Below are 9542 nucleotides of genomic sequence, written 5' to 3' on the forward strand. Positions count from 1 at the left end.
TGTCTCCAAGTTCACCAGTCGCACCTGCCCCAGCCCCAGCTGGTACAGACTTCCCACTCCCCTGCTCCCACTGTCCAGACTGAGCACTGTGGAACAGTGTCCTTGGCTATCAAAGCTTATGAAGGGCAGCTGTGCTATTGTGGTCCCATTGGAGAGAGGGCTGCAGTATGGCCCTGCCTGGGGGGTGTGGGCAAGGCTGAGGAATCCCCAGGGCCAGGGCTGGCAGGGCCAGGTTTGCCTCCATTCCCTGGGAAGGGCCTTGTGCTGTCCTTCTCCAGAGCCAAGCATGTGTAGATGGCACAAAGGTGCCTGCCCCAGGAGGTGTCTCCCCTGTCAGTGCCTTGGCCACTGCCCTGAGTGCCCTAGCAGCTACTGCCCCAAATGCAGCTTGTGCAATGAAAAATGCTGGGCAGGATGCGGGGTATGATACAACTTTGGCCTGTGCCAGGACATTTCATGCTGCTCCCTCCCTGCAGGGAGTGCCAGGCACAGGGCTGGCAGAAGGCAGTGACAGAGCTTCAGGGCACCCCCCTGCCAGCTGCACACAGCAGCAATCATTAGGGGCCAGAGCCAGCGCAGTTATGTCCTAGCTGGCCAAGGCACAGGCTGCAGGAGGCCTGGGCCTCCTCTAGGCTGGTGCATCACTGAGGCCATGAACAGGCCCCTTCTCCATTGATCCTGGCTCTGGGGAAGCTGCGTGTGCCCTGTGGGGCCAGTCTAACCCCCGCCTATGCTCCTTCCCCAGGCAGTAGCAGTGCACTGCTTGCTGGGCTTCGGCAGGACAGGAACCCTGCTGGCCTGTTACCTTGTGAAGGCTAAGAAGATCACAGGGGTTGATGCCATCCACGAGATCCGGAGGATTCGGCCCGGCGCTATCGAGACACACGAGCAGGAGAAAGCCGTCATTCAGTTCCACCACCGCATCAAATAGCGGGCACTGCAGGCCCGCCCAGCCCACGGTCCTGCTGCATTGTGGGCACCAGAGACACTGGACTGCTCGGGCACTGGCACTGCAGGGTGGGCTCCTAGGCTGGGGAGGGTGGGAGCCCTTCTCCGTGGCAGTGGCAGAGATGCTGGTCTATGGGTCTCGCTGAGTGCCTGTGCCACCTCCAGCCCCTCCTGCCTGGGGGGTGGCACCCCAGCCTGTGTGCTCTGGGCAGAGAGCTGAGAGGAGGTGCTGAGCACAGCTGGAGAGGAAGGGAAAGGGGAATTGTAGAGCAGCATCTCCCCAGCCCCTTGTGAGCACCGCACTGCATGAGCTAGACAGTAGAGCCCCAAGACAGCAGGGCTTGGCAGTCCCCTGCACTGAGACCTGCCCAGATCCTGCCATGAAGTCCTTAGAGAGAGAAAGCCATGATCAGGAATCCCCTGGAGCTGAGAGCTTCCTGCATGAAGCAGGTCCTCACGGGGAGCTGAGCCAGACTGGGCTGGGCAGTGTGGGGGATCTTCTTTGAGCTGCTGCAAACACTCCTGCACCACCCTGAATAAAGACAGCTGTGTGGTCTGCACTGGTGTCTGTGTAGGGGCCCCTGGCTGTGTGGTTTGCTCTGGTGTCTGCATAGGGGCCTGGCATAGCACTGCTCTTCCCATAGACAGGGGCACAGCACACACGTGCTGCATGTTTCAACGGAGCCTGGGCAGGTCTCATGCTACCAACCCAGGGGCAGTGGCTGCAGGAGGCCCCGCTGGCCGCTATATCGGTCAGGCTGGGCTTTGGTTCACAGGGCAGCACGAGCACTTGCTGGGGCCCTCAGGCAGTGCACAGGGAGGCAGTGCCCTGCTGGCATCGATGCTGTCACAGGTCAAGCAGCTGTGCACCTGCTTTCCGCATGCAGGGTGGCTTCTCCAGCGCCCGCAAGTAGCAGAGCCTGCCCAAGGCTGGGGTTCATTCCCTTCAGGGTGTCTCAGCCACCAGTCTGCAAGTGAGTGCACTGTAAAGCCATGGAGAGCCCAGAAAAGGGGAGTCAGCCCCCAAGGACAGACCATGAAGCCTTCAGTGCCAGCCTCCCTCCTGAGGGCAAAAGAGGGACAGGGGCTGCCAGTTCAGGGCTCCAGACTGCCTGCCTCTGCCTCAGTGACACAGCAGCCATGCACTCACTGCACCTGGAGGCGCCAGCACTGCAGCAGCAGGCCTTGCACACAGCCCATGGAGCTGCTCCCATGCCAGCTTGGAGCAGTGTTTGGCATCTGTCTGGCTGAGCTTGACAAGGACACTCAGGGCTCTGAGCCACATCAGACTGACTCAGACATGCGCTCATACCCCAGCACCTGTGTTGAAGCCTGCTCAGGAGCACTCCCAGGGACTCCTACGTGGCTCTGCCACCCCTGGCTGCAAGGTTTCTCAGGTCAGCTGAGGACAGCAGCAAGGAGGTAAGACTGCAGCCTGTCCCTGAGGGTGCAGACAGTCCCCAGCCTGCAGGAATTGCACCCCAAACCCCTCCCAGGCTCAGCTGTCTTGTGCACCCGACATCCTGTGTCATCGCTGCCCTATCACCCTGGTTTGTGCTGCATCCCAGCCATCTGCCCCCAGGGAATCACCCTGCCTTGGCTGCCCTTGGGCTGGGCAGGTGCTTCTCCTGGGCAGCCCTGGTGCTGAGGCAGCAAGCATGGCCCCCACCACTGCCTCAGGGAGGTGGCACACCCCCAGTCCAGATGAAAGGCCTGACTGCCAGCTTGCCAAGTAGCTTCTCCAGCCTGCTCCCCCGCCAGCCCCTTTGACAGTGCTGGGGATTGTAGGCGCCAGTGACTGGCCCCCTCCAGGGCAGGGATTAGGGGAGCCAAAGGGTCTCAGACTGAGGCCATGACCCAAGGCCTCTGGGGAGCCTGGGGCTTGCTGGAAGCTCCCTTCTGCCAGGGTGTTGGACTTGTCTGCTTTGCCTGGTGCAGTGGGGGTTGATGGTGTCTGTGCTGCTCACTCCCATGGGGATGCATTGCCATTATTTCTCCTACGCTGCACAGGCTGTCTGCAGGCCGCTCCTCACACCCAGCCCTAGCGGTTTGCCCTCACTGCTTGGGTCAGCGCTGGGTAAAGCAGCCCCCTGCCTGTCCTCCCTGGGCTGGGCAGGGCATCGACAATGCCTCCTCACCCCACTGCTCCCTTTGGCGTGCAATTGGGACATCTTGGTATTTCAGGGCCTTGGGGGTGAATTGGCTGTTTGGGGGCTTCTGTGGGTTCCCACCTGCCCATGAACATAGGGACTGGATGCAGCCACCCCGGAGGCCATGGTGCTTAGGGAACTGGAGAAGGTCTGGGTGTGGCCGGGCCCATGCTGCCACATGGTGCCTTCCCTCTACCATAGTACCCAGCTGGCGCTGGCCATGTCCTGGCCTAGTGCAGCTCTTCTGCTCCATCCTGGCAGGGGCAGGGGGCATCAGCATTTCCTGGAGCTGTGAGTACCACCAGCACCTGCTCCCTGAGATGCTTCTGTTGCAGAGCCTCTGTTGGGGAGTGCGGTGGCAGGGGCATCTCCAGGACTGGGGTAAAGGGTTCAGAGGGTGAGGGGCAGTCTGGCAGAAGCAATCATGTCAGCCCAGGGGCTGGGTCTGAGTAGGTTACACAGGGCAGGACCCGCTGGGGCTGGACAGTTGTCTTGTACAACTGACACAGGGCTTCCCCTGTGCGAAGTGTGGTGTTGTGGGGTGGCTGGTGCTACTGTGGGTTTTCTCTGGAGCCATCACAGCTTCTTTTTAGCAATATCTGCAGCCTGGCACACAGCTTGGCATGAGCACCCAGCATGGTGCTGATCCCTCTGCACCCCCATCTCATCCCAACCCAGCTGGCACCAGCCCCTCAGCTGCCCCGGGCAGCTATTACTAGGTGCCAGCCTTTCTCCAGCCCTGTTATTTGCCCAGAGTCCCAATTGCTGGTTCTCCTAGGCAAGGCGCTCGGAGCACTTGCACCAGGCACCACCGCTCTGCATCGCTACTGCTGCCCCAGGATCCCAGTGACAGATGGTGTCTGGGCATGGCCAGGAGATGTTCCCAAGGCAGCCTGGGGCCTAGGCAGCAGGGAGCCCACACGGGCCTGGCCTTGGGGAGCAACGCTGGCCGCAGGATGCGGCAACACTGTGGCATGAGGGACATCCTGCCCCAGGGCCTCCTGAGCTCACTGCCCCTTGGAAAGGGAGTAGGGCCAGGACTGGAGAGCACTGCACCCTGTCTGCTGGGAGTGCACTTCTCCAGCTTCCCTGCATGTAAGCAGGCACCATCCTGACCCTGTAGCAGGCCTGGGCTCTGCTCGTCCTGGTGTCCCACTGCCCAGAGGTGCTGTGATGCAGTGGCCTTTACAAAGAACAGGCTCCGACCTAGGCTCGGGAGACAGGCAAAGTCCTCCTGGCCCAGAGCCCTGGGAGAAGGGAGGCTCCTGGTCCACACTGCTGCAGAGAGCAGCATCCCATCCCATCCCCACCGCGCCCCTTGCATCTGCATTGTGAGCACATCCCTTGGACCCCTGCCCACCGACCTGGCACAGGGCAAGGGCAGAGCCTGTTTGTCTCTGTTGGCAGCGTGGCCCCGTCTCTGTGGGAGGGACGCCCCAGGCACAGGGAAGGGACTGCCCTCTCCTGTGCTCCCTGTGGTACTTTCTGCTGTGCGGCTGGGGTGGAAAGGCCCATCCCTGCCCCACCCTGTGCTCAGCTGCAGGCAGTCTGTGCCAGTGCATCCTGGCAGAGTCTGCGCTCACTGCATCCGGGCTCTCAAATCCAAGGGAGTGGCTCTGGCTGCTGGCCACAGCCCTGGGCTGAACAAAGCAACAGGAACAACAAGAGGGGAGGCCGAAGGGAGGGCACAGGGGCTGCCAGGGCAAGGGTATGGGCACTGCTGCTGAAGACCCGCACTCCACCCAGGGGATTGCTGGAGCACTGAGCACCCACCCCTCCATCCTGGGCCTGGGTCTCCAGCCTGGCACAGCCAGCCAGGCAGGACTGGGCCTCCCTGACCACAGACTGGGCACTCAGCCCTGGGTGCTGTCTAGAGATCGGTGCCTGGCTGCACAGGGGCTCAGGCCTTGTCTGCGGGTGAAGTCCCTGCAGGGTCAGAGAGATCCACGTTCTTGTGTGCAAGGTGCGCGGGTGCAGATATTGTAACAGTTTTGGGTGGCCAGCGGGCCTTTGTATGGGTGCATGGGTGTGTATATTGTAACAGGATCATGGCGTGTCACTAAGAATGTAGATATACATAACCTTATGTATAGATAGATAGATAGATAGATAGATAGATAGATAGATGTTTATAATAACCCCTCCTCCCCCCCGCAGGGGCTGTGCAGTGACCTATGGACCAGGCATGGGAACAGGTGTTGAGCTCTGAGGCCAGAGGGCCTCTGGCTCTGTCTGCTGCATGTTCCTCCAGGGAGGCCTTCTGCTGGCTTGTCCAGGAGGCAGGTGCTAGCTGCACACAGGCTCTTGGGCCTGAGCAGCCCCCAAGCTGCACCTACCAGTGCTGCAATGCTTTGCTCTCCTCCCCTGGCATTGTTCTGGGGCTCGGGGTTATCTGTCCTCCAGGGATGTCCCACTCTTGGCCTGTGCTTTGTGCATTGCTGCTGAGCCTGCCCCTCCCTTACCCATGCACAGCTCAGCCCTTGACTGGAGACTGGCAAGTGGCCTCTGCATCTGGGAGCTGCAGGCTGGGCACCAGCAGCTGAGCCATCCATATGACTGCTGAGGGGGTACACTGGCATTGTAGCTCTCTCCTGGCAACGTCCATGTCCTGGCCAAGAGCCCAGCCAGCTCCAGCTGCCCCTGGGGCTAGGACTAGTGCAGGCTAGGGCTGGAAGGCTCAGGATGCAGCCTGGGGCAGGCAGGCTCAGCACCGCTCTCGGGCTCAGCCACGGGCAGGGAGGCAATCATAGAATCCCAGAGCAGTGGGGCTGGAAGGGAGCTCCAGAGGTCGCATCTAGTCCAGTCCCTTGCCTGGGGCAGGATCAGCCCTGTTCAAACCCACCCAGACACATCACAGAATCATGGAAAACGAGGGTTGGAAGGGACCTCAGGCCGTCACATCTACTCCAACCCCTGCTCAAAGCAGGACCAGCCCCAACTAGATCCTCCCAGCCAAGGCTTTGTCTAGCCAGGTCTTAAAAACCTCCAAGGATGGAGATTTCACCACTTCTCCGAGTAACCCATACCAGTGCTTTACTACCCACCTGGTGAGAAAGTTTTTTCCTTATATCCAACCAAAACTTCCCTTGTTGCAACTTGAGACCATTGCTCCTTGTTCTATCAAATCTATAAGCTAAACTCTTATTAAAACTACCATCAGCCCTGACACAATACAAAACATCACACCCAAACCTGCCGCAGGTAAAGCAGGGGAACCACAGCAGCCAACATCCTGCTTCTGTAACAGGTTGTTAGTATACACTCAAGAGATCCCAGGTAAAAAGCTATGCCCCCACTGCAGAGGAAGGCAACCAACTCTCCCCCAGTCCATAACAATTCGACCAGGGGATAAAATTCCTTCCTGACCCCAATGCAGCGCCCATCTGAGCCTGAATGGAGGGACAAAACCAGCGCCATAGCAAGTGAGTGGGGGTGGGAAGCAGGGCAACCGCCCCAAGCACCAAAGCAAATGGGCACTAACCAGCACTCCCCAGCCGGGGCGGGGCATGGGATGGAGCTGTGAGCAGTTCATTTCAGAGGGTACGGGATGGGGGAAGGATGGCTTCTACCGCTGCATGCACCCCCAGGCAAGCATTGGTGGGGGGGCATGTGCCCCCTGAATCTGTGTGCAGGGCAAGTGCGGGCTGCCGCTGCAGGCTTTGCCCCGGGCACCAAACTTCATTGCCACAGCACAGGGCAAGACCCTGTAGCTAGGAACCTCTGGGTTTGAGTCCCAGCAGGAGCATTGGCAGAGGCCAGTCACAGCCCCCAGCCTGGGCTGCAGCCAACAGCCAGTGCCTCTGAAGAAGGCTTAAGAAAACCTTGACATAGGGAGGGAGCAGCCAGTGAGATGCAGAAAGCAGAGGGAAGATCCAGACCAGCCCAACCAGCCGGGTGAGAACCAGCCCGGGCAGGGGAGGGGAGAGGCCAGCAGGGATCCACTGGAGAGCAAAGTCTGGGGGTGCGGCCGTATGCACTGGGGGCAGACTGTGTTTGTCCAGCACCTGGCCATTACCCAGCTGGCAGCTCTAGCAGATGCACCTGTCTGCCCAGGCCAGGAGGGGCCAATCTGCAAGGGACGGAGGAAGTGTCTTCCCTGGGCTGTCAGTGGGATTTGCTCCTGAATCCACCATACAGACCGGCAGTCGGGCTTGGCTGTGAAGCCCCCAGTGCCCTAGAGCAGCACCTCTGTACCTGCCCAGTGGCATCTCAGCTTTCCCAGGGCCAGCCATCTTACTGGCCTCACATGCTGTTTTTGCTTGTACAGCACATGCACCTTTCCCACAAAGCCGGCCCTCAGGAATTGTGGGGTGTGCCTTAAGCAGGGAAGGTGATTTTTCTTAACCTTCAGTTTGGGGGTGTTGCCTGTGGGCTGCATGTAGTATGTGAGTAGGCACAGCTGACAGCAGCCTCCAGGTTCAGGTGTGGGATGTAAGGGTTCAATTCTTCCCTCTGCCTGCAAGTATCAGACCCCTTCCCCCCCAGGGCCCTAACCTCCTAGCTGGGGCTGCTTGCGCTGGGGAATGGGCAGACTTTGTCCTCCTGGTGAAACTGTTTGTCTGCTCCCAGGCACTCCCTAGATCTCACAGGGAGCAGTCACTGGAGACAAGGCCCTGGGAGTAGGGACCTGTTTCCCCTCCACTCAGCTGGGACCTGGCCCCCACCTTGCAGAGGGACACTCCTTCCAGGACTCTTCCTGGCTCAGCGAACTTTGCACTTTTCATGGCACCCTGGTGCAAGTCCCACAGGAGCGGGGCTGTCTTCTATTGTGTGGGCAGAGCACTCTGGGGGAGCTGTAGGTGTGAATCCCCCAAGTCCCAGGAGGACCTGGGTTTCCCATCTGCTGGGTCTCTCAGGAGGGGTGGGCGCCTGCTCCCGCTGTGCTTGGGCAGAGGGAACCCCTCTGCATGCTAAAGGATAGAGCACTAGCAGCTCCCTTGAGGAGAGGGCTCTAGGCTGCAGTCCTGGGTGGAGAGAGGCACCTCCCTACTGTCCTGTCTGAAGTACAGAAGCCCCAGAGCAAAGGGAGGGTAAGACAGCCCCTCCCCACCCCATCACAGCTTATAGTGGCTGTGCGCTGGCCTGCAGCTGCTCAGCTGCCTGCTGTGGATCCCACCCCACGCTGCAGCACTAGCTCCCCACGCACAGCACAGCACAGCACAGCACAGCACAGGGCACCTGTGTCCCTGATTCACACTCTGTCCCCCTTCTAGGGCAAGGCACCTGGGGGCATCTTGGTCCCTGGGTGCTGAAGTCGCTAGGCCTCCTGGACCTGCCCCGACCAGAAAGCACTGCCAGGGCCTGGTACACCGACAGTGGGTGCCTGCCCCCACACCCACAGACCCAGAGGGGCAAGGCCCAGTTGGCAGAGAGCCGCAGCCAAACACTGAGCCTGTACAGGGCTCCTCCAGCCTTCTCCCACGCAGGTCAGGCAGCCTGGGCGCACAGCCAGAGGCTGGCAGGAACAGGGCTGCCAGCCAGAGGCAGTGCCCGGGAGCTGACTGTGGGGAGAAAGCTGGGGAGCTGGCTGCAGAGGTGGGGCAGGGGAGCTGGCAGGCGGGCCACCTGGCTGGGAGCCAGCAGACAGGACACAGAGCAAATGGGGGTCCAGGAGGGTTGGAGGTATCTCAAGGGAGTGATCCTTGGGGCTCAAAAGGAGTCTATCCCATTACGTAGGAAGGGAGGTAAGGGGGCAAAAAAGCCCCCTTGGCTGAACAGGGAACTCCAGGAGAGTCTGGGGGAAAAGAAAGAGATGTATAGGCAATGGAAGCAGGGAGCAGCCACCAAGGAGGAATATATCTCCCTGGCGCGCTATTGCGGGGAATCAGTTAGACAGGCCAAGGCAGGGTTTCAGCTCAGGCTGGCTTCAACAATCAAGGACAATAAAAAGTCCTTCTTCAGGTATATAGCAGGCAAAAGGAAAGCTGAGAACAACATAGGGCCCCTGCAGGACAGATCAGGACAGTTGGTGGTTGACGCAGGGAAAAAAGTGGAGCTCTTCAATGAGAGCTTCGCTTCAGTATTTCTGTGTACCGACCAAGCCAGTTCCCCCACCTCAATCATTGACGGATGTCCACATGGCACCAGTCCGCCTACGGTTAGTTCTGAAATAGCTAAGGAGCTCTTGGAGGAGCTGGATGGTACAAGTCAGCAGGCCCGGATGACTTCCATCCACGGCTCCTGAAAGAATTGGCCAGTGTCATAGCTGAGCTGCTGGCACAGCTGTTCGAGCACTCGTGGTGCTCCGGCCAGGTCCCTGAGGACTGGCAAAGGGCCAGTGTGGTGCCCATTTTCAAGAAAGGGAGAAGGGATGAGCCGGGTAACTTTAGACCAGTCAGTCTTACCTCTATTCCTGGGAAAATGCTAGAGAAAATAATCAAAGAACACATTTGTGCAGGCCCAGCAGGGGAAACGATGCTGAGGGGAAACCAGCACGGGTTTGTC

The 9542-nt window shown here is 59.7% G+C and overlaps 2 protein-coding genes across 4 annotated transcripts in view; both read left to right on the forward strand.

The window, feature by feature from the left end:
• Nucleotides 1-1508, forward strand: part of DUSP23 (dual specificity phosphatase 23) — a 4835-nt gene extending 3327 nt beyond the window's left edge. For all 3 annotated transcript variants that reach the window (XM_006029581.3, XM_006029582.3, XM_025211129.1), the window contains one exon: nt 746-1508. In XM_006029581.3, the coding sequence (XP_006029643.1) occupies nt 746-931 (186 nt within the window). In that variant the 3' untranslated portion in view covers nt 932-1508. The remainder of the gene's footprint in view (nt 1-745) is intronic.
• Nucleotides 1509-1602: 94 nt separating this feature from the next.
• The window catches only part of LOC112551241, a 14701-nt gene continuing 6761 nt past the window's right edge, over nt 1603-9542 (forward strand). Inside the window, exon 1 of the mRNA XM_025211128.1 lies at nt 1603-2370. Within this exon, the coding sequence (XP_025066913.1) occupies nt 1619-2370 (752 nt within the window). The 5' untranslated portion in view covers nt 1603-1618. The remainder of the gene's footprint in view (nt 2371-9542) is intronic.

This window comes from Alligator sinensis, unplaced genomic scaffold (assembly GCF_000455745.1).
Source record: "Alligator sinensis unplaced genomic scaffold, ASM45574v1 scaffold553_1, whole genome shotgun sequence".
Lineage (NCBI taxonomy): Eukaryota > Metazoa > Chordata > Crocodylia > Alligatoridae > Alligator > Alligator sinensis.